The sequence below is a fragment of the Hemicordylus capensis genome, chromosome 1, assembly GCF_027244095.1.
Source record: "Hemicordylus capensis ecotype Gifberg chromosome 1, rHemCap1.1.pri, whole genome shotgun sequence".
NCBI classification, from domain to species: domain Eukaryota; kingdom Metazoa; phylum Chordata; class Lepidosauria; order Squamata; family Cordylidae; genus Hemicordylus; species Hemicordylus capensis.
Window position 1 is genome coordinate 240,249,917 of NC_069657.1, and position 24,089 is coordinate 240,274,005.

The 24,089-nt window shown below is 44.5% G+C and overlaps 2 protein-coding genes across 4 annotated transcripts in view; both read left to right on the forward strand.

Moving 5' to 3' along the window:
- The window catches only part of LOC128340249 (myosin light chain 3, skeletal muscle isoform), a 46,013-nt gene extending 42,603 nt beyond the window's left edge, over window positions 1-3,410 (forward strand). For both annotated transcript variants that reach the window (XM_053285181.1, XM_053285183.1), the window contains exons 5-7: window positions 83-160; window positions 1,554-1,608; window positions 3,096-3,410. In XM_053285181.1, coding sequence (XP_053141156.1) covers window positions 83-160; window positions 1,554-1,582 — 107 coding nt within the window. In that variant the 3' untranslated portion in view covers window positions 1,583-1,608; window positions 3,096-3,410. The remainder of the gene's footprint in view (window positions 1-82; window positions 161-1,553; window positions 1,609-3,095) is intronic.
- A 2,381-nt stretch (window positions 3,411-5,791) lies between these two features.
- Window positions 5,792-24,089, forward strand: part of LOC128340325 (long-chain specific acyl-CoA dehydrogenase, mitochondrial-like) — a 38,591-nt gene continuing 20,293 nt past the window's right edge. The window contains exons 1-3 of one of the 2 annotated variants that reach the window (XM_053285312.1): window positions 5,792-5,864; window positions 21,523-21,684; window positions 23,393-23,530. In XM_053285312.1, the coding sequence (XP_053141287.1) occupies window positions 5,821-5,864; window positions 21,523-21,684; window positions 23,393-23,530 (344 nt within the window). In that variant the 5' untranslated portion in view covers window positions 5,792-5,820. Of the gene's footprint in view, window positions 5,865-15,592; window positions 15,715-21,522; window positions 21,685-23,392; window positions 23,531-24,089 lie in introns of those variants that run through there. The other variant, XM_053285311.1, reaches the window with a different exon arrangement.

The window sequence follows — 24,089 nt, forward strand, 5'->3', positions numbered from 1 at the left end:
GTGGGGGGTGGGGGAGACCCCACACAATGATGGCTATGCCCCTGGGGCTGGGATTGCTCACTCTCCTTTCCCTATGCTATAGGTGAGAAGATGAAGGAAGAAGAGGTAGAAGAACTGTTGAAAGGGCAGGAAGACTCCAATGGCTGCATCAACTATGAAGGTAAGTAAGGACCCCTCTTCAGCAGGAAACGGTTTTAATTTTAGTGCCTCTCTAATGCCAGTCGTCTCTTCATGGTAAAATGTTTCATCACTTGTGGTGATGGAATCATTATTATGTTTTCAATGCTCCAGTGCAGTCAGATACTTCTTCAGAAGGTTTCAAAGGGTCAGTCAGCCAGTCAGTCTTTATTAGAGTCAAAATTAGCGTTAGGAAGAGCCCTCATTAGACCTCCTGTTTTTTTCATTTTAATTTAAAAACAGCTGTAGAGGAGTGTGAATTGGATCAGGCAGCAGGACTAGAGGAGATGGTGTTTAACCCTTTCACCCATTTTCCCAGTTGAAACCTGCCCAAAGCTCCTATTAGCTCCACCAGGGGGGGAAGACTACGCAGCATCCAAACTAGTTGTTCATAAGTAAGCATGGTTTATTTCAATGGGACTTAGCCATGACTAACTTATTATACTGCAATGAGCCTAGCAGCAGCCTGGGATTACATTTCAATCAGAAAAACAACACAGGAGGGAGGATCATGTTCCACATGATCACTGTCCCAATTCAATATCCCAGTGTGGCTGCAGGGGGAAGGAATGGTACATAAATAGCAATGGCCTTCCTTTTGCATAGGTGAAACACTCCACCACAATGGCATGCACTTGTCTTCATGGGAGGCATGATAGGTTTCTTAATATCATTACTATGCCAGCCATGTGTTTATGAGCTGTTAGGAATAGGCGGATAAAACTGTCCATGGCAGCCTACCCTTCAGCTGAGAAGCAGCAGACAGGAATGTGGCTTCGAGAAGGGAGGAATAGCGTGGATACTGGAGGAGCTGTGAAATGGAGAAAAGATGCCAGGGAAGGAAAGTTGCTCTGAAAAAGAGCACAGGTTTCCACAGAAAGGGCTCCAGGTTACCCTGATGGGAACTGGGCAACAAAAAGGGGGTCAGAAATCAGAATCTGCATGAAGGAAGGAAGCAGAGACCACGTTAGTGAGTCATGTCCAGTCCTTTACACACTAATATCTTCATTGTATCTGGTAAGATCCCTGGTGGCTCAGAGTACTCCAATTTGTGCCTCAAAGCAATGAGGGTCAAGACAAGAGTATACTGATCCTAAAAAGGAAAGGCAATCCAGGCTTTACATTAAATTGCCTGCTGATTATATCGCATTGATAGTGTGGATTTATTCTTAGCACTGTTATTTGACTCCAGGAGGTGTTCCTTCTTCTTAATGGACTTTGGCTAAATATTATTGCAGTTCTGCTGCTAACTCCTTTGATGTAGTGAGTCCCACTGGAATCTAGTGGAATTTGTTTCAGTATTAAAAAATGTGATATACCTGAAAATTCCAAATTGATCCCTTCTAATGCAATACTGATTGTATGTTATTCCATAGCATTTGTGAAGCACATCATGTCGGTCTAAATGGACTTCTCAACACACATACTCTGGTAAGTTCCTTCTGTGGGCATGCTCCCCTCCTTTCTCTTTGAAGCTTCCCTCTGTGCTTGCCTTTTCTGGGTGCAACTACCAACAGACTAGTAAGTGAAGACTGCCCTGTTTATCCAAGCTTTTGGCCAATGAGCCGCCCTTTGCTCTTTTTAAATTTTGGTCTGTATTGGTTCTGTTTGTATGTTTTTATTGAATTGTGTTTCTCTTGTTCAACACCCTGGGGTCTTAGGACAAAGTGTGATATATAAATATAAAAATGAATAAACAGCACTGAAGTGCTGTTCCATTCTGGCTCTACCACCAGAACTGTGGTCTATGCTTGGCTGAGGTGCAGAATGACAAGAGCGGTCTTGGATTATAATACAAAAAGAGAGATTTTGACAAGGGGGAAAAGGAATCTGCCTTTGTTGCCATGATTGCATCTTGAAGTTCAGCATACGGCCTTTAAAACTCCAGCTGCATTTGCTGAAGCCACTTTCTCCAAAACCTCAAGTGTGATGACCTGAGCTTCTTGGAAGTAAGGTGCAAATAAAACAAGTAAATAAAATAAATAAATAAATAAATAAATAAATAAATAAAATAAAGTAAATCATCAGGGCAAAGTAAAATGTGCTGCTGACTTCTCTCTCTTATTGAAAATCAGTAGGATGTAAACCTATTTAGCTTTGCCTGGATTGTGTCCATAAATCCTGTTTGAGACACTGACTTGCTCTATAATTTTGATTAGTCTGTTGTTAACTTTTTCAGTCTGTATGGCATTAAATAATGTAATTTTAATGTAAACTGCCCTGAGCTACTTGTGGAAGGGCAATATAGAAATCAAATCAAATCAATCAATTGATCGATCAATAAAATATGACATTGAATAATTAAAGGCTCACTTTTGCTCTGAAGCTGTGTAGCTGTGTGGGACTGTGATTCAGACTGGGACTGTGGCATGGAAGCAGGAGTTATTTAACGCTTGACTACTGCATCATTTCCCTGCCCTGAGAGGGAAGTGATTTTTGGCAGGAACCAGGCATAGAAATAAAAGGTTAAATGTCTCCTACTGCCTGATCTGCATCACAGTCCCTCACAGCTTCTACTTGACAGTAATGACAAGCCTCTAGCTGCATGATGACACATTTAACATTACATTTTGTTTGGCCCAAATACAAACATTGGGGCCCAAACCATATCATACAGTTTAAATCCACTGGCTCAAAAACCCAGCACAAATGCTTGGGAGCTTGTTGGTCTCATTGATGGGATGGAAATCTAAACCTGGAGATCCAAGTGGGGTATGACTAATCTTGAGCAAGTTATTATCAGCCTCAGTTCTTACATCTTGCAAATAGGGTTATTATCATTGCTGACCTCACAGGCTTGTGCATCTGAATGAGAGAAGGAATGATTATTACTTGCTGAAAACCAACTCCCCACCCCCACCCGCTTGGTTTATCATAAAATACCGATCTAACGTTAATTGTTTCTGCTTTTTTGACAGAGCAAGATCAGCAGGCACTTGAGATTTGCAAATCTAGGAAACTATTGCTCTATCCAGCAATACCACCCTGGAACCTAAAAGGACTATAATATATGCCTCCAAACCACCCCTTTTAAAAAGCCATCAATGTGAGATGCTTACCAAATCTCAAAATGTTTACACTACAGAGATAAAACACTGACTGAAGCAAGTGAGAGGGACTATGTTGCCACAGCTGTCAAACCCAATCATTTTTTCCCCATTTTGTCCACCATGAAAGCAATGTATATTATTGGGGGGGAAAGAATCTCATAATAAATTCCTGTGGTCAGTGTATGGCTGGAAAATCTTTCTTTACTCCAATCTGTTCCAAATCACAATTAAAACATCATTGAAGTCTTATTTATTTTCTCTATATGTTGTATTCCATGCAATAAAGTTTTATGAAAAAAAAAAGGATAAACCCTGGGGGTCAGTTTGCTTAATCTGGATCAAAAAGAGACTTTTAATTTCTTTGAGCTGGGTGAAATGGTGGATGTTTGAAATGGTTCTCCAAAGGTTTTTCATTTTTCTTTGTTAAAAGATAGAGTCTATTTACACGGTGGTGCGGTTGGGCAGGAAGGCAGGGTTCAACATACCTTCCCTCAGATGATTGCTCTATGTCCCTGTAGCACGCAAGCCATGCATCCAGATGACCAGCGCTGCTGGGAGCAGCACGGATGACGATCTGTGTTGCTCCCAACAATGTGGGTAAACAGAGGCCAAGACTCATTGTCTGGCCTCCTAGAATCCCACAATGCACCACAGGCCGAGAGCAGTGCATTGGGGGATTCCCCCAGGGAACGGGCACTCTAGGCACCCATCTCTGTGTCAGCGCGAGGTGCAAGCAGCTTGTGCTGACATATAATCCCGGGAGCCAGGTTTGCCCTTAATTCAGCACCAGGCTTTGGTGCTGGGTTTAGCACCACAGCACCACAGGGATCCCTGCAGATCCTGGAGGTTTTCACGGGCAGCCAAGTCCAGGCTTGGCTGCTTACCGAATCTGTATTGCATTGGTTCAGAGCTGGAGTCTGTTAATGACGCTGACCTGTCTATACATTCTTGACTAGTCACTGAAGGGGCAGGTGGCAGCTGATGAACAAGTCATTACATTCTCTGCCTTTTTTGTAGGCATGTGCCATGTAGCATCTTCACATTTCCAGATGACCAAAAAGAAAGGAGAGGGAGAGCAAGCTACATTGAATTGGTTAGACTGACTCCACCAGCTAATTTGCCCATTATAAAGTAGCTGAATTAACACATTTCATTCCCAAATTCACATTTCAGAATTTGAAATGTGCCATAAAACCATAACTTGCATTTTGGGATTAGGGTTCTTCTCATACATACCCAAGGGTTATCAGCTAGAATTGCCAATCATATTAGAACTGTACAGAATTTAAGAGTGAGATTTGCTCACAAAAAGGAGTTTCATTTCATTGCCTAAAATACATTGCACCTTACATGTGAGATGTCTTTCAGGATTGCTTCTGATCTGCAGAGCAATGGGCCACATCACACAATAGCAAACATCGGAGCAGCCACGGTTAATTTCTATACAATATGTTGGCAGTGATGAAAACATAGTTTATCGGATTAGCATTAAGGGTGTGGCTTAATCTTGCTCTTTGATGGCTGCTGTTGAGAAATTAAAAAACAAAGCTACATCATTATTGGCATATCATCGGTCTCAAACGTATCTCTTTTCCCTCCTCTGGGCATGCATAAAACTGCTTTAATCCCCCGGCCAAGTGTCAGCTTGTTCTATAACTGTCTGGCTTAACCTTATTAAGTTTCTATGTATGAAATGGCCATAACTCAAGCGCCAGCAGGTGGATAGGCGAGATGGGATTTGAGGAGCGATAGTAATTCTGGCACACCAGCCAGACAGAACAGGGACAGGTGTCTGGTTTCCACGTCTTCCACACCAAAAAAAGTCCACCCATGTTCCTATTTTAAACCTTGGCATGCAGGCAAGCATGTCCAAATTAATCTCTGCATTAGGTTTTTGCATAGACAGTCAGCTGACAATTTATACACAGCCTCTCATATGTGGAAGAAAAGCCAAGCCTTCTTATGGGGTAGAGTAGAAGCAACTTGCTTTGAGCTTCAATATGCTGCACATCAGTTTTCTCAAGTCATTTATGAGGGTGGGGTTCATTGGTTGCTTCTCATGGGAAATCATGGGCATGCAGAGAGGGAGGGGGCAAGAGGGGGCAGACCCCCCCCCCGCCCCGATTGAGCCAGTTCCCATTGAATTCAGTGGGGGATACTCCCAGGGATGGGCATATTGGATTGCTGGCTTTGCCCTGCCCCCCAGAAAAAGTCCTTTGGATGCCCATGTAGGAAATATAGATCAGAAAGGACCCTTGAGGTCAACAAATCTGAACATGTAATATACTAATAAATTAGATTTATATCCCACATTTCCCCTATAGAACCTGGGATAGCATAGATGAGGTTTAGTCCAAGTTCCCCCCACCCCTCCCCACCACCACAAGAAGCCTATGACGCAGGATAGGCTGAGACAGACGTCCTCTTCATCCGTTCTCTCCCCTGTACACTGAATGCAGGCAGAGGAAGTGCAGAAGCAAGCCAGTGAGCCACGCCCCTTGAATTGACACCAGCCCCTCCCCCCCCCCCGCCTCCACAAGTTCAGCTCTTTGTCTGCAGAGGCATGTGCTGGCCATGTGAAGCGTTCTTCCCCATGACTGGGAACCCTGAGCAGCCAAGCTTTCCAGTCACAGGAAGGTACTACTCTCCTCATTCAGTATTCTCTTCGGCAGACAAGTAGTGAATGCAGGAGTGCATGGGGAGCATAGCAAGTCCATTCAAGGGGTGTGGCTAGCCAGCATGCTCCTGTTCCCCTCACCCCCGTTCAGCTACCCTCGGCTGAGCGAAGGTTTGATCCAGGGTCTTGCCAACCAAGTCCAGCAGCATCCTACCTTCTTGACCATACTTTTGCCTATGTGCCTGCTCTCACATTGGTTTATCTCAGGCCTGCTCAACTTAGGCCCCCCAGCTGTTTTTGGACTACAACTCCCATAATTCTCAGCCACAGCAGCCAATAGCTAGGAATTATGGGAATTGTAGGCCAACATCTAATATTTGACTCTAATAGGAATTATGGGAATTGTAGGCCAACAGGAGGGCTGAAGTTGAGCAGGCCTGGTTTATCTACTTACTTACCTACAAAACCAGGTACATTTCATGGGCTGGTTGGGGATGTGTTTTGAAGGGTGAAGGGCTTCAGCTGTTGTTCCCCCCAACACCACCTTCTCTTGCCCATTCTCTCTGCCACCTCCCTTCCTCCAGCCTCTACACTAGTCCGTAACAACTCCCCCAATTATGATGCTGTATCTGGACAATTCTCCTAGCAGCTCCATCACACAACATTGCACCTCTTTATCTCTCATCACCTACACTGCATGACAAGGTTGTGATCAGTCATCACTGTGACCCATTGAAGCCAGTGGAACAAATTAGCCATGATTAAATTCAATCCCATTGTTTTCAATGGGGCTTAGTCAAGACAAATTTCAGCTTCATCTGTAAACAGATTAGCTTTAGTATTATTTAGCATATTGCCCCCTGATAACCAAGGTATATTATTCATCTGCAGACCCAGTGCTGGATTTAGACACAAGCTAAAGAGGTTACATCTTAAGACCTCCCATTATAAGGGACCTCCAAATAATAATAATAAAAAAGACTAAATTTAAAGTTTTACAAAGTTGGTTGAAAAATAAAGGGGAAAGGTGGGGGAGACCCTAAAACAGACATTATTGTTGTGATAAGACAAATATTATGCTTATGTGGCTACACAATTATTTATCATATTGAGTTCATAAATTTGTGTAGAAACAACTGTAAATTCTATCAAAATTTTATTAGACGAGGCCCAGGGCCTGGTTTAGACCAACACCCATCATCAGGGTTACAGGTGGCGTTCACCTCTTCAGCCGAATGCTGCTATAACTGTAAGCAGTGCAGTGAGGGAAGAAGGGAGGGGGAGTGATGTACTGGGGAGGGACTTCCTTCCAACCTGTTTTGTAATGCTATGGGGCCTTTTAAGCTTTGCATAGTTTAGGGCCTCAGCATGTCATAATCCAGTCCTACCACCTCAACTTCATTTTTTTTGCCTCCATTTCTTTCTGTGTGTCAAGCACACATATATAGACTCAGACCTGCGATATTCCATCCCAATATGGAATTAGGTCCCTCTGCAGTAGAATTGCCATTTTCCCCCCTGCCTAGAAAGACCCACAGGATAGGCAGAAATGAAAGAGCTGCAACACTTCCTAGCATAGCAGACAAGATAGTGGGGAAAGCATTCCATGAAGATAAAGCACTTTGCTTTAAATAAGCAGATGACTACAATTATTTCCATGTTATGAGCGAGGAACTGAGGCACAGGGCATTTATTACTGAAGCCCATTGAAGAGATCCACAGTTCAGCAGAGATTTAAGCCCAGATATTCCAGACCACACAGCCTGTAGTTTAGATTAAGATAACATTTACAAGATAGTGTAAACATTTGTCAGGCTAGATGTTAGTGTGGAACAGCTAACTGCTGCAAGCACATGGGTGATGGGAGAGGGCATGATTCCCTGGAATGCCTCATACCTCTGGTTTTTAGAGGACACAGATTACAGGCTCATACTGATGATCCTGTGATGGTTCCACTAAAACAGTTCAGCAGCTACAGAAAAATCTACACTTTTGTAATGCGTTCACCAGAAACACCCACTGTGGGGATCATTGCACACCACGAGTCAATGAAATCTTCCTGCTAACATGCAGTGTGTGAAGCTTTGTCTTCAGAGAGGACAGAGAAGGGTGGCATGGGAGAGGAAAGGCAGCAACTATGCTAGCCTAGAAGTGCAAGAGAATGAGGGAAGTACTGAAGATCCAGAAGCAGTGTAGAGGAAGAAGGTCTCGCTTGGAGGAGGGGGACTACTATTACTATACTTCTGTTCTGGGCATCCACATTTCTAGAACACGTTGGAGCTAGGACCCTGGCAGCATCAGCTCTCAGCTGCAATGTCTCATAGTGACCACTGGGGTTTTTTTTAGAGTCATGGATAAAAGTGCTGGACTCCTCCCTCTCTGTTCTTCCAGTGTTAGTCTCCATTCTGTCTCTCCAGAGATGGCTGTTTGTTTTGCTCTCTCTCTCTCTCTCTCTCTCTCCAGCCATGAGCTACAGCTGAAATTAAGCTGCAGGCTCTTTCACATTTGTTTGTAACCTTTTCTTTAAATAAATCCTTGTAGTTCTTCAGTAGTAAAGAACTGTCTCAAGACCTCTTGCTTTGCTGCTTTCTCACCAAACTGGTTTTGCTGTATTTGGAGAATGAACTGCCATTCTTCCCCTACAGAACTGACCCTATTCCCAGCTTTAAAACCAGCAGATAACACTGGATCACACTACCATCTTCATCACACTCTCATACCTCCAGGGGAATCAATCAGCTGAATTTCTCTGTGAGTTTTGAAAAAGGATTCATCAAAGCTCTAGCATATGGGAACATCAGATTGCTTTTCTGCCCTGTTTAAGGCCCAGGGCTGATTGCATTGTGGCTGTATCCCTTCTCTGATGCATTGTATACATTGGCTGTATTGGATGCATGTGGTTGTATCCCTTCTCTGATGTCTTGTATGCATCTCATTGGCAGGCTGTCACTGTTTCTGATGGCCAAAATGAGGTAAGCTTCATATCCCAAGTTTGGAAGAAAGAGACAAAAATACCTGACTATCAGACTTTTCTTGTAAACAAGATATATTGGATTGAGCATATTTTCTGTCATTTGTGAAAGTATATTTGACTGGTGACAGGCAATAGCTTTCAAAGGAGCTGAAAGTGTTTTGGTAAAGGCTTTGTTCTTTTTAGTATACACACCTATTTCTTCTTTCACACTGGCCTTTCCTAGATGGAGTAAAGTCGAGTGATTTATGAGGTAATATATTAGCTGCATATAAGTGCAATAAAGATAATTCAAAGAAATCTGGGGGCCGTTCACTTAAGGCTGCTTTAATGGGGTTCCTGTCGGTTGGTTCCTTCCAATATTTTTCATTGCACCATTCATACTGTGCACCATTCAAGTCCATGTAGGGTGTACCACTCCCAGTGGTACTGTATGGTGAACATAAGAGCATCAGTAGGCTTTTCTTAAAGCCTCGCTTTTTGCTTAAAAAAAAAAAAGTGCTTGGTGATCTTGTGGAACATTATATGTACTCGCCCACGAGGGGCTGGTGCATATGATGTTCTGCAAGATCACCAAGCAACTGTTAAAAAAGGAAAAAGTGAGGCTTTAAGAAAAGCCTACGTATGTTCTTATGTTCACCATAAAGTACCCCTTGGAGTTAGAGTCAGGAGGCTTTTCAAAGGGGGTGGGGGGGAGAGAGAAATGATATTAAAAGAGGAAAACTAAATGCACCGTGTGGGTACATAGAGCAATGTTCTGCAAGTTCACCAAGCATTTTTTGAATGAAAAAAATGAGCCTAAAAGAAAAGGTGTTCTATCAGCATGGCCCCTCCATACACCTCAGAAGAAACATTAGTGTATATTGGATCTATCGAAGTATCCCAAAAAGCCACTGTAAAAAGTGGAGCTTTTTAGTGCAGAGGTAATCCAGGCTAAGATCTAGTGTGCAAGAAAAAACCGGAATCGTGTATGGAGTGCTCCACAATTTCCTGCATGGGCTTCAATGTAAATCCACCTGATGTGTGAACACATCCCTGCATTCTCGTGGTGAAACAAAGTAAAGTCACCACCTGGGAACAGTCACTGTCCCCTCAGATCAAACAGGTTTTGAAGGTTTTTAAACAATATAAAAACCTGCCAAATCTGTTTATCTGAGTCAAAAGTGGTATGAGTGTACACACCACAAACAGCAATTACTTTTTCAGTTCAAACTACCTTCAACTCTCTGGAGAAAAAAAATTGCCATCTCCTTCCATGCTTGCATATGAATATGTATACTTTCACTGCCATCTTGTGGTTACAGATGCCAGAAATTAATGGTAAGAGAACAGGCCAGAGGTTATATTAATAGAGAGACATGGTCAGATTCGACCATATCAGGAGACAAACCTTGATTTTTCTTTATCATGTAGTAAATAAATAAACACATATCTTGTTATACACTGCATTTCATGCAAAGGCATTCAGGCAATTTACAACTTGAACAACATGAGCAAAATTGGTTACAAAAGTCAAGATAATAAAACAATAGAATTGTCTTGAGTGATTGGTGGTCTCTTCAGGAGCTGGTGGCATGACTGTCCCAGCCTGTGTTAAATTTCACATTTTCCTACAATAAAACACAATTGTTTTGCCACAGGATTGAATCTATTCCACACTGCTGGAGGGGGGCGGGAGGGGGGGAGCAGCACATGATTGAATTTAATCCACACTGGCATCAGCTAAAGAAGCAACCTTGTGCCCTTTTACCTGGGAGCAAAGTAATTCTGAGTAAATGAGCATAAGATTTAACTGCACAGTTTTAAAGTGAGTAGTGTTCTGTAAAAAGTAATAGAAAAAGGAACAGTGGTGTAGCCACCATAAAATAAGAGGGGGCAAATGTGCATGGGCCACCAATGTCCTGGGGCTTTTAGAGGGCTGCCTGGGGGTCCCCTTGTCCCTGTACCTCAACACCTAGCTGGTGAACACAATGCTCACCAGCTGAGAGAGAGAGATGGGTGGTGTTTCTGGGCCCAATGTGGGCCATGCCCCCTGCATCAACATCAGAAGCATTGTCCACATAGAGGGTGTGGCTGGCACTGGACATGGAAGCAACACTGGTTGGTCTCCCCCAACTGGTGAGGCGAGGACTTTGTTCACTAGTTGGGTGCTCTGAGTGAAGGAAAGGGGGAGGGGGACATTGACCTCACAGACGGTGAGAGGCCAACTAGGAGTGCTTCCATGCCCCATGCCAGCCAGGCCCTGTACATCAACGTGCATTTGATGTCAATGCAGGAAGCATGGCCAGAGCAGGGCCCAACAGGTAGGCCACAGCAGTGTGTGGGTCACCAAGAATGCAAGCAATGGAAGGGGCCAGAGCAAAATTTCCTTGCCCCGGAAAAGAAAAAAATAGTACGGTTCAAGAACTTGGTCTATGGTGTTCCATAACGAACACAGGCTGTTAATTTCAGAGGGCAAGTATGGTTTTGAACACCTACTATTTCAGAATCAAAGAAATCATATGTAGATCTTTAAATAAAACGCAGAAAATAGAAACATGGAAAGTATTTAGGTGTCAACAAGTTTCCTTGTGCAGTTGAAAATGATCCTTTTGGGGGTGACTCCCATTTTATACATTAGTAAAGAAACACCCGCATCATAATTGTTTGCTAACACTTGCTTGCATAACATGATCTAGGTTATGAATTCTTTAACAGAAACCACACTTAAAATATGTAAGTATTTTTCATAATGTTGGGGTTTTCCACCTTCCTCTGTGAGACATGGTTGTTTACCCAGTCAAACGGCAGTATGCCGGGAGATGCAGGGGGCTCCAGACACCAGAACAACCCTAGTAATTACCTTTCAGAAGTCATGAAGGGCTCAGAGAGGCGTGCAATAGCTGCTGGGGGGTGGGCGGGTACAACCCAAGACACAGCAGAATGGTGGAGAGGGAATAGCGATGATACCAGCTCCACAGCTGCAAACAGGTGCAGAAAGGCTAATGAAGGGGGTGGAGTTGGAGAACAAGTCCCCTTTGGAGGCCAGGGATTGGGTGGCCAATCCACTTGCCTGGCCAGGGAAGAAGGAGCACACTGGAAGCGGGGAGGAGTGTCCTAAATGTAGGGCTGTATTTAAGGCAGGGGCTGCCGAAGACGAGGAGATCAGCAGGGATGGGGTTTGTTGGTCTGGTGGACTCCCAGAGAGGAGCTCAGGCTTTTGGCTCCTGCTGATAGGAGAACGAGTGGAGTGAATACACTTCCCTCCTCCCCCAGCTCTGAGGCAATGCCCGTGCCTATAATTTAGTACAAGATGGTGGAAAGTTTATCTAGAGAATTCCTCCTCCCTAAGCATGGACACATAACATAGGAAACTGCCTTATACCGAGTCAGACCTATTGGTCCACCTGGCTCAGTGTTGTCTACACTGACTGGCAGCAGCTCTCCAAGGTTACAGGCGGGAGTCTCTCCGAGCTCTACCTGGAGATGCTTCCAGGGACCTCTAGAAGCACTTCCACTGAGCTAAGGGGAAAAGCTTATCATATTCACACATAGTCTCCCATCCAAATGCAAATTTCTGAAAACTGTCTGTTGCCCGGCACATTTCCCAATGGGCCAGTTCAGACAAGATTCCAACGGGCTCCCTTTAACTGCGTAGGAGAGGAGCATGTCTCAGCACACCAGCACCTAATGGTGTAGAGAGCTGGTTCAGACCAAGCACCCTCCACATGATTAGGTACTGCTGTGCCACTTGAGGGGTGGGGAGGGGAAGGCAAATGCCCATGCTCTTTCCCCACATGATGAAAAGGCGGCCAGTCAGAGTTTTGTCTGAACCAGAACATTGAGCTGACAGTGGCTTCCCCTCAGTTGAAAGTTACAGCCCTTTAACAACAGTTTCTAGGCTCAGCATTATCTAACAGCCGGGGTTCTATTAAAAATGATAGGAATATCCACCTACATTAGTGTTGTTTCCCTTAGCTCTAATTTATCTATTATTTATTTTACATTTTATATCCCGCTCTTCCTCCAAGGAACCCAGAGCGGTGTACTACTGCACATACTTAGGTTCTTCCTCACAACAACCCTGTGAAGTAGGTTAGGCTGAGATAGAAGTGACTGGCCCAGAGTCACCCAGCAAGTCTCATGGCTGAATGGGGATTTGAACTCGGGTCGCCCCGGTCCTAGTCCAGCACTCTAACCACTACACCACGCTGGCTCACCTAAGACTGCAGTTTGACATGACCTTGGGGGCACTGTCACTAACAATGAAAAGTAATTAGAAAAGGTAAACTGAGAGTCCCCCCCCCCCCGATAAATTCCTATATCATAAGCGAGACAGCAATTTCTCGTGGAAAATATGTGTATATTGTATTTTATTGAAATAAAATGTTCCTGGAGTCCAAGGAATTGTTGCTATTTCAATTGACCAAAGGGTACATGTCAGACGCTCACTGGGCAATCTTGGGTGCCAGCTATTCTGGTGTAAGGAGGACCTTGAGCCAGGGCTGGCTGTAGAGTTCTTGTCACCCTAAGCAAAGTGTGACTTTTGGCACCCCCCATTCTGTTAAAATTATATTCTGTACCGTAGGGAAGATAATTTGAACAGAAGGGGGTGGGCAGAGTCATACTTGGGGGCTGACACTGACGGAGTCAGGGTGGTGGTGGTGGTGGTGGTGGTGAGGAAGCATATTACACCTTTAAACATTCATAAGATGTCCTGCCGCTACGGTCCCGTGCCAGGGCCCAGCTCTGTGTGCCGTCTTGCCCCACTACTCAGTTGGCCAATGCGCATGTGTGGCAGCCATCTGAAGGGCCAGTCTGGCCAAGTTTTTTTACCAGGCTGGCCCCTCAAATGGAGACCGAATCCTCTTATAAATATTGCTAATGTGTGTATAAGAGGCAAATGGTGCAGAAAGCAAAGGAAAATAAATCTCTTGGGGTGGGGTAGTATGTGCAACAGATGTGCAGGCTTCCCCAGAGCAAGGATTCACTGCCCCCTAGAGAGCAACATTTCTGCAAGAAAGCCCCTTTTTTGCCAGGGAGGTTTCTGGAACAAGCCACAAGAGGAGCCTCGGCTGTATTCAGGCAAGAGGAAATGCTGGTCACTTCACTGCACAGAAACGTAGAGTGTGGGGACCAGGCAAACCAGGTTTGAGCCCAACCAGGGGAATGGTAAAACCAAAGTCACCTTTTGCATGGCTGCCAGCAATGCCTCTTTTGGAAGCAAAAACGGGGCGGGGGGGGGAGCAAGCAGGTCTTGAATCTACACTAAACGATCCACAGAGGAACCACCCAACCACAGCAGCAGAGAGAAGAAAAGCACACTGTGGGACAGATATAACCCCCCCCCCGAAGAGGCACAGCAAGGAGGAGAGCTGGTCTTGTGGTAGCAAGCATCGCTTGTCACCTTAGCTAAGCAGGGTTCACCCTGGTTGCATATGAATGGGAGACTTGATGTGTGAGCACTGTGAGATATTCCCCTTAGGGGATGGAGCTACTCTGGGAAGAGAAGAAAGTTTCAAGTTCCCTCCCTGGCAGCATCTCCAAGAGAGGGATGAGAGAGGGATACCTGCCTGCAACCTTGGAGAAGCCGCTGCAAAAGTGAAGACAATACTGAGCTTGATAGACCAATGGTCTGACTCGGTATATGGCAGCTTCCTATGTTCCTAAGGTTGGATTGGGCCCTGGGAGAAGAAGTGAAGATGGGCCCCTGACCTCCACTACTACCACACACACCTTCTTCCCCTCTCATGCAGCCCTCCCCCCACCCCGATATCTTTGCTGCAGAAGAATATTAAGGACATGGTGAAAACATTCTTGGCACACCCTGTCTCTCAGTCCTTGTACTGGTCTGTGGCTGCAACAAACAGTATCTGGATGCAGACAGTAGGTGTTTTCGAGTGAGTGAGTTGAGTGAGTGAGAGTAGTGCCACCTGATGTACATGCAGCGCATTGCTCTCCTGTTGTAGGAGTGCAGTGTCTGGGTCAATACCTTTCCCTTCACTGTGGGAAGTTGCACTGTAGGCAGGGAATGTTTATTTCTGTTCCGTGTGGCCACATTACAATCCTGAAAAAACAAAAAAAGGGGCTTATGACTGTGTGGCAAGCAGTACCAATGACTGGAGTGAAGTGCCTGGCATTCTCCAAGAGAGAGCACACTGACCCTGCGTCTGGATCTCCCAGGAGGGAACCCCGCTCTTGCCTGTTGAGGGTGGGAGGAATGGTGAGCTGACACAGCTGAGCCAACACAATATTGACACTACTCAAGGCTGGGGTGGAGAGACATTTGTAAAGACTGCATATACATATTTTTAAAACATCAAGTGGAAAACAAGGCATGTCTGTCAGGGGGGATCCAGAGCTAAAACTGGGTAAAGTTGTGCCGTTGAGTCAGTGTCGACTCCTGGCACCCACAAAGCCCTGTGGTTGTCTTTGGTAGAATACAGGAGGGGTTTACCATTGCCACTTCCCGCACAGTATGAGATGATGCCTTCCAGCATCTTCCTATATCACTGCTGCCCGATATAGGTGTTTCCCAAGCTGGAGCACCCCAAGAAAACCGCTCAACATGTGCTGTGTATTCTCTACTGTGTGGCTGCTGCAGAAGCTACAAGGTCCTTGGAAGCGCTACTACATATGTGCCAACACCCCCTTTAAAAACCTGCAAATAAAAATGATTAGAAGCCCTCTTCTCTCTAACAAGCCGGCTGCTGGGTTCCTCCTTGTTGCCAGCGACGGGGCCTCGGACATGCAACGCATCCTTTGCCCACCAGAGGGCTCCCCTCGCTGGTTTTTATCCGGTTCACTTCAGAGGAAGTGAGCGGCGGCTGAGAAAGTAACATGGCTACTTTCAGGTTGTCGGGGAGCAGATCAGTCAGATTGCTTTACGCGCTCGGAGGAGGAGGGCGGGCGCCGGCCAGGTGAGCGCTGTCGGGGCGGGGGACGAGGACGATGGGTTACGCCAGCAGCCAGCCTGGGTATTGCCGTCTTGTTTTGGGTATGGAAAGAGGCGCAAGCGGGGAGCATCCAGCAGCAGCAGCAGGCAAACGGGGTGTGCTTTCTGCACACCTGCCAAGAAAGCGCCCCCCGTCCCCGCCATTCTTCATACACACTGATCGTTTTTGAGACAGTGGTCTCAAAACTTGCTTTTAAAGCTGAGGTCTCGTCCCTGTCAGTGGTGGCTCAGAGGCCTGAGGAATGGCCAGCTTCTGCTTTAGGGTTGACAGTTTTGCGGAATTGAAAGTACTCCAGAAATGAGGTGTGTTGTGATTTTATATACCGCTTTCCAACAACCTGAAATGATTGAAGCGGTTTACAAAACAAAAGAAAAGAAGAAGAATGCTAGCCTCTCCCAAGAGGCAGTGCGGGTGACAAATGTACCTTCATGTAACTGGGGTCTTGATTTGGAGGTGGGGTCTTTCTTTCTGTGCCTGTGTTTTCCAGGGCAGACTAGCTAACTGGAGTGCTCTTACCGAGGACAGAAGCTGGCTTCCTCTTTATTCCTTATAGAATAAAGGTATTATTTTGTTGTTTCTCACGGGGCTCCTGTGTGAGGGGCACCTACAGGACAGAAATGCAACAGGGGCAGTCTTCAGCAGAATTAAGATGCAGGTATGATGAAACCTTTTGGCTGTCATACTGCTATTGAAGGCCTATTAGCCCTGCTAGGGGGAAAGACCCCCCCCCCCAAAGTGGCATCCCAGATTGTAGCCGGGGAGAAACTGCAGTGTGGTGCTTATGATTAAATAGTGGGAACTGCCTCAGGGCTAGAATTGGAAGGAATTACTGTAAGAAGACACAAGCAAGTGTCTGTGTCCTCCTCTTCAGCATGTGGCTGGATGTGAATTCTGTGTCAACAAGCGTCATTCGTCCAAGACTGGAAAAATCAGCTGTGAACTCTAGCCTCGTTCCTACCTACCTACATAACAGGCTTTTTAGATGATGGGGGTGATGTGATAAGGCTTGTACTGAAGCAAACCTTTGCTCTGTGTTATGATCAAACTGCAATTAGGAAATCTTTCAAGGAAGAAGTACCTCTAGATCAGTTGTCGCCTTAAGCCCTATTCAGACATGGTACATGGTTGGCCATAATCTGTGTATGGTGTATGCACTTGTTGATCTGTATGCATGTACAGTAATACATACATTTTGTTCAGCACCCATACGGTAGCACACTTCTTGTCTGTGCCCTGGAGATTTAAGAGGACCTGTACCTAGGTTCACCTTTAAAATGACACATGTATAGTCTATTCAGGCATTATTGTAAGGCTGTACCCCTGCATTCCTAATCATAGAGGGTCGGTTCTGATGATACCAGTCCCAGTCGCCCTCAGCACATGTGGAGAGTGATGACATGCCAAGGGTGTGCCTGCTCTGACATCACTGAAGGACTTCCTGATGCACTGTTAGGGTATCCTTCAATTGCTTGAAAGGGACATTCATTTGAATCGCCCCTCTACATACACCCCCAAACCCTGTTTGAACCAGGTTATGGGCATGTGTAGAGGAGCAATGCAGATGGACACCCTGATGGCGTGGCAGGACGTCCTTCAGAGACGTCAGGGTGAGTGCGTTGTCAGCACATCCCTATCCTCTTCGCATGTACTGGGGTGCTGGTCTTGTCAGAACTGGCCTAGAGAGGATCTCTCTCGGAGTACAGAATTTGTCTCTTCGGACAAAATGTGATCAGTGGGTGATGAAATTACATAACTGGCACACTTATAATGGGTGGCTTCACACGACCACTGGAAAGTGGGAACCACAGATTCCCAGCCATTGCATGTTCTCAGCACAAGCAGCTACTTTCACTTGCTTCCATGTGGCCCTCCAACCTTTGATTCCTTCCAACTTGCCTACCTTGCTGTTCCCTCCAATTGTGTTGCCTCTGGTCCGTAAATTGCACTTCCCTCCACAAACCTGACATATATAACCCACATTTGAAATTGGGTGATGATTGTTGGGTGGCTGCTAGGTTTGGGTGACATGGAAATGGGCAGAAGTAGCTGCTTGCAACGGGAGTATGAGCTCGTCAGGAACCAAAGGTTCCCATCCCACCAACTTACTTTCTGGCCGTCATGTAAAGCTGCCCATTAACTCCTGAATAGAGCTATTATTGTGGGGCCAAAGCAGCTCAGGAGTGGAGCATTTGGAAGGTTCCAGGTTCATTCCCTGCCGTCTCCAGGTATAGTGTGTATGGGGGGTGGGGGGTGGGATTCCTGAAACCTTGGAGAGCCGCTGCCAGTCAGTATAGACCTTGGGCCTGATCCAGCTGGGCTGTTCTTATGTCCTCAGTCTTAAAGGGCTAGGCCATCATGGAAACGGAATTGTCTTCTCTTCTACTTCTAAAGTTTTATTTCTAAATAGGTGACCCAGGTACAGAGCATTTGCACCTCTAGTTCTCCCTCATTCTTGGCCCCCCTCCCTCTTTCTCTCCCCACCTGCCAGCCTGGGCGCCTGCCTTATCTCCTCCACTGTCGCTTTCTTCTCCCCCTCCCCTCCTCTCATTCGTGAACTCTCGTGAGAGCTGCCAAACATGGGATTAGCAACGGGTACGTCTAAGAGAATCTATATCTATATATATCTATATCTATCTATCTATCTATCTATCTATCTATCTATCTATCTATATAGACGGAGAAGAGAGAGATTGCTGCTGATGCTGCACAAACTATCAAGCCTTTCATTTAAGATTCTGGCTTAAAAATCAGACATGTCTCTCCTTTTACAGAAAGCAAGCATTGGGGCTACAGTGTGGATTGAGACTGTGAATTGCAGGAAGGGGTGTGTGCTTTACACTGTTGTGCTATTCCCCCCTCAAAAACCACCTCCTAAAGTGGCTGTTTGCCCCTATAGCAGCATCTTTGCTATAAACTGAGAAGTTTGCAGCAAATTTGTGGCGCCAAGAGTGTTGCTGTGGTAAAAAAACGGAAGGGACATGGTACTCGGCGAGAGAGTATTGGAAACAAACAGACGGATAGTAGAGGGTGTGACTGGGAAGGGAAAGAGAGAGAAGGACTAACTAATAGAAAGCGCAGAAAAGATGAGGCTGGACTATTTAGGTTAGCTAAAACGGTGGACTACCTTAAAGGAGAAGAAATTAAGACTGAGAGATGCTCTTCCAAGTGTAAGAGATGGGAACAGCATGGTAGGGAACACCAAGGTGAGACAATAACCAAAGGAGACTAACAACAGGTGAACTGTTGTGCAGAACAGAAGGCTGTACAGTGGAGTGTATTTGAGAGAGCAGGAGAAGATATGGTTGAGAGAAATGGGTTTTGTTAACAAGCAGAAGGTTGCTGGTTCACTGGTATGTTTCCCAGACTATGGGGAAAACACCTATCTTGGGCAGCAGCGACACCGGAAGATGCTGAAAGGCATCATCTCATTCTGCACGGGAGGAGGCCATGGTAAACCCCTTCTGTATTCTACCAAAAGCAAACCACAGGGCTCTGGGGGCGCCAGGAGTCGAAATCAACTTGATGGCACCCTTTACTTTATACAGTATGGCTGCAAAGGCTACATACCTTTTATGCTTAAGAATTTGTTGCCACCCCTCCGCCCTGCCCCAGGCTCTTTTGATCTAACCAAATGAATGCTCTGGGTTGGAATGCAAGGGGAAGTGGCACTTGGTAGCCAATGTTCTGTTCTCTTTGGTGTTCTTGTATCTTTCATTGGGTCATGGATTTAATACGCTAAGCTTAGGGGAAACTGGGCAACCCAAACCATGGCTTCTAGTTGATTAGCCAAGCTCCTTAATTGGCTCAATGAGACAATGCCAGTGCCAGGTTAAATTACAAGTATTCTGGTTTAACTGGTATGTGGCCCAAAGTTGCCAATAACTTCTAGCATTAGCTATTTATATCAGATGCACCGAAGCAGACTGACTTTTTTGCAAGGGGTGGATGGTATAATGTAGGCTTTGAAGATAAAGCATAGGTGGCAATGACTGAAGCCTACTTTATACCATCCACCCCTTGCAAAAAAGTCAGTCTGCTTCGGTGCATCTGATATAAATAGCTAATGCTAGAAGTTATTATAAGTTGTTATAAGGCTGTTATAATAAATTTTCTGTAATAGGAATTAGTATTCCAGCTTGCCCCACTTATGCTAAGCTGGGAGACGCAACTGTTAACATTTTTTTGTTAAGGTTCTGAAATTATTCTGTGGCACTGCTAAATGGTGATGAAAGTGGATTACCAGTTTTGCCAGAATTGCCATAATGTTTTCTTGCCGGTTTTACCAGGTTAGGGGTGCCACATCACACCCCAGAGATGGAGCATAGCCCTTTTTTCATGTTGATGAAGCAGTGATGGCTCCCTGCTCTCTGTTCCTCCTCAAAGCCTTCACTTCTCCTCCTCCTCTACCGGATATCTGAAGCGGGGCTACTTGCAGTAGGTGTGAGGAGCAGAATTAAGGAAGGACCTGGTGTGGAGAAAGCAGAGCTACGTTGCCTCCAGTTCCTTGGCACATTTAAAGGCACTGTTATGAGACTGGAGTTATGATTATGAATGCTGGCTGGCCAACTCTGTTGGTAAGCAGATTACTGATTTGCAGTCCAGGAGATGACCCCAAATGGTTGTTGTTTTTGCATAGGCATCTCTAAATAAGTAACTCATCCTCCCCATTTCCCAGCCTAGGATGTGTGTATGTAGTCACTTGGTCACTAAAAAGCAACTGCAGGGAGATTGCTTCTGCCTCACTTAGAAGCTGTGACAGAGCTGAAAACTGATGAAAGACACCTTAGGATCTGGTGTGATCTGTTACTGAGTTGTAGAAATGCACTGTTCAGTTTACTTAATGTTCAAAGTATATATTTGAAAATAAAGGAAATATTACAAATATTACAAAAATAAAGCAAATATTAAGCATCCACTAGTTTTTCCTCCCAAGGAAATCTGAACCAGGGTAGTGCTGGCCAGGAGCATTTCACTGCTTGGGGAAGTAGGGAACATATGTGAAAGTATGTACAGATTTATTTCTAGGCATTAATATCTGTGTATAGATTTATTTCTAGGCATTAATATTTCACTTTTGGGTCACACACAAAGTCCTAAGGTGATTTAAAGTAATTGGGATTCACAGTATACGTAAAATGAAAGTAAGCAATAATAAGAATGGCAAGTATTGTAATCTAAAACCAGAACAATTGCCAAGAGACTGTGGAGGAGCAATTCAACACATCAGTGTGGCTCCCTGACATCTTTACACGTGATCCTTGATTAATAGGGATGAAATTATTATGCCATAAGCAATGTTTGAATTACAGGCAAGTTAGAGGGAGTCTGCCCCCCTTACTTTTTTATTATGACTGCTTGACTGCTGTATTGAGAAGGCTACCAGGAGGTGACTTGATTTGGCTAAAACTGAAAGGAAACAGAGGATCAGACGTGACTTTTGGCAAGCGCTCTCTTACCTTTTTTCTCATAATTTTTGTGCAGGTCAGAAGACTTCAGGTGCCCCATACGCAAAGCCACACCTATCATCTTCTAAAATGGGGATAGTAAAGATACCCACCATAGCTGAGAGAAAGAAGTCACTTATTATTATAACATGTAATCTGTATGTATGTGGTTATTATGATTAAGAATATAAAACAAAAAGTTCACAAAGGGCTTTACACAAACTGCTCTACCGTGACAGGCATTTTGTTTTTAAGAACAGTGTAATGTGATATTTTTTCCCCTACAGGTGCTGTCTATTTTTATTTTGTTTTGTTTTGTTTTATTAAGATTCTATCAAACTGAAAAGAATGACTCAGCACGCCTTGAAACCTCCTCTGCTAAAACTCTAATGGACATAGGAACTCGGAGGATCTTCTCTTCAGACCATGACATTTTCCGGCAAAGTGTGAGAAAATTCTTCCAGGAAGCTGTGGTTCCATATCATGCAGAGTAAGTCAAAATCTGTCAATCTTGTTGGCTGCTTACTGGAGCGTGTTCCTTTGGGGGAGGGCGGGGGCAGGGTGTCCTACTAAATCATAATGCAGGTTAACTTGATTTTTTAACAGTTTACAAGTTAACCCAGTTGACCTCGGTGAATAAAAATTTAGTATTTGTAAGGACATTTATTAGAAGCCTAATAAAGGCTGCCATTTTTACCTGGCAGTGAGGCCCATTGAACATTGTAGGACTTATCTGTAGGCCTACAGTGATCTGGGCTATGAAGACTTCTCTTTGGGAATTCCGTGCGGGGTGTGGGGTGTCAGTACTTTGGACTTGGTGGCGTTTGGGTTCCTTCCATCTCTGCGTACCTTGGGAAATGCCTCATGTGCTCCTTTTCCCTATTGGCTTACCTTGAGCCTCCACCCACCTTTGCACCATCATTCTGCTCATCTTTCAAGACCACCCACTGCAGAGCAAACTTCAGCCCTGGTTGCTCAGCTGTCTGCAGGATATCTAGAGCAGATCATCAATGGATCTGTTGCTTTATTTATTTATTTATTTATTTATTTGATTTTTATACCGCCCTTCCGAAATGGCTCAGGGCGGTTTACAATTAAAACAGAAATCATTAAAACCAACAACAATTAAAACAGAAATACAAATATGAACATCAATTTAAAAACATATTAAAAAACAATTAAACTATCAGAACAATTAAAACCCTGAAAACCAGGTTAGCAATTAAAACAATAAAAACTAATTAAAAACCCTGAAAGGCCAGGCCAAACAGATGGGTTTTAAGGGATCTCTTGAAGGTCAGTAAGGAATTAAGATTACGAATTTCTGCTGGGAGTGAATTCCACAGCCCGGGAGCAGATACAGAGAAGGCCCGCCTCTGAGTCGCCACCAAACGAACCAGTGGTAACTGGAGACGGACCTCCTCAGATGACCTTAGCATGCGGTGGGGATCATGTAAAAGAAGATACTGGCTCCAATGTCTCTCATTGCCAGTTAGCACATGAAGGTCTGTTCTTTTTACATGTGCATGCATGAAACTACATGCAGTTAGTTATTTGAAGCAGGGAATACTGTAAAAAAAACCAAAACCCCTCATTAGTCCCTTTTCCAACACACAAGCCAGTAAATGAGCACTGTTTGTTTCTCTTCCATGTTCTCATTCAGTTGTCTTAGTTCTTTTTTTTTTTTTTTTCACTCGAGGATCTTCTTTTCATGTGTTTTGCTTCTGCTGCCTATACTTTCTACAGTCGGGGAATTTACAGAGAGAATTGTATAGGTCTTAAATTAAGCTAGCTGGTAAAAAATGAATGTGGTCTGTGAAATCTTTCTGGCTGTATGTACAAGTAACAAGTCTTTGTTTCTACTAGCTGTCTAGATAAAGAACTTAGCATAAGGATATATTTTTAGTTCAAGACTACTGGCTCTTGAAAGTGCTTTATATGGAAATCAAGTCCCAGCATCTTCATACCAGACAGCTGTAGGGATTCAGTTCTTTTGTATTTCCAAAAGTTTAAATCGTACTTGTGTGATATTGGTAAATTGCTACTCTGTCAACTGAAACTGTCAGTTGTTTTGTGGCTAAAAATGTGTATTTTTCAAAGAATCACGTTTGCATTTTTATTGATTTAATGATCTGTTTTACGTCTCAAATGCTACAAAAGGAATTCCACTGTCTTCTCTCAATCCTGTTTATTTGCAGGTGGGAAAAAGCTGGACAGGTAAGCCGAGAGCTCTGGGAAAAAGCTGGAGAGCAGGGATTGTTGGGTATCACTATATCCGAAGAACATGGTGGCATTGGTGGGGATATCTTTTCTTCAGCAATTGTTTTGGAAGAGCAGTAAGTATGAGGTACTCTGCAAAAGAATCTCTTTCACTGTCAAGCACTTTCCTATTTTTATATGCTCTTGCAAGTTCTCTTGAAAACACTGCTGCTATAAGAGTCTTCTTGTCCTCTTATATGTTCTCAGGTGGCAATAGCTTGTGTTGCTAACTCTTTTAAAGAGATCCTTCAACCCAAGGAGCATTCAGTTTAGTCTTCATGGTGACAATATGTTGTCAAAGAACGAGTACAAAGAAGGACTTTTGAAGGAACAGTCATACAATGTGACAGATCCTCTGTCTGGGCAGTACCACTTCAGCTTTCAGGTGGGGGTTCATATAACTGAATGCTTCTCTATACAAAAAAATCCATGCACATAAAAAACGAGCATGTCAGAGAAAAGATTAGGCTAGAATTCTTCTCTCTAACATACTAGTTTGTTATGTGGAGAGCTTATTTTTTCCAGCGTGGTGTAGTGGTTAGAGTGCTGGACTAGGACCGGGGAGACCCGAGTTCAAATCCCCATTCAGCCATGAAACTAGCTGGGTGACTCTGGGCCAGTCACTTCTCTCTCAGC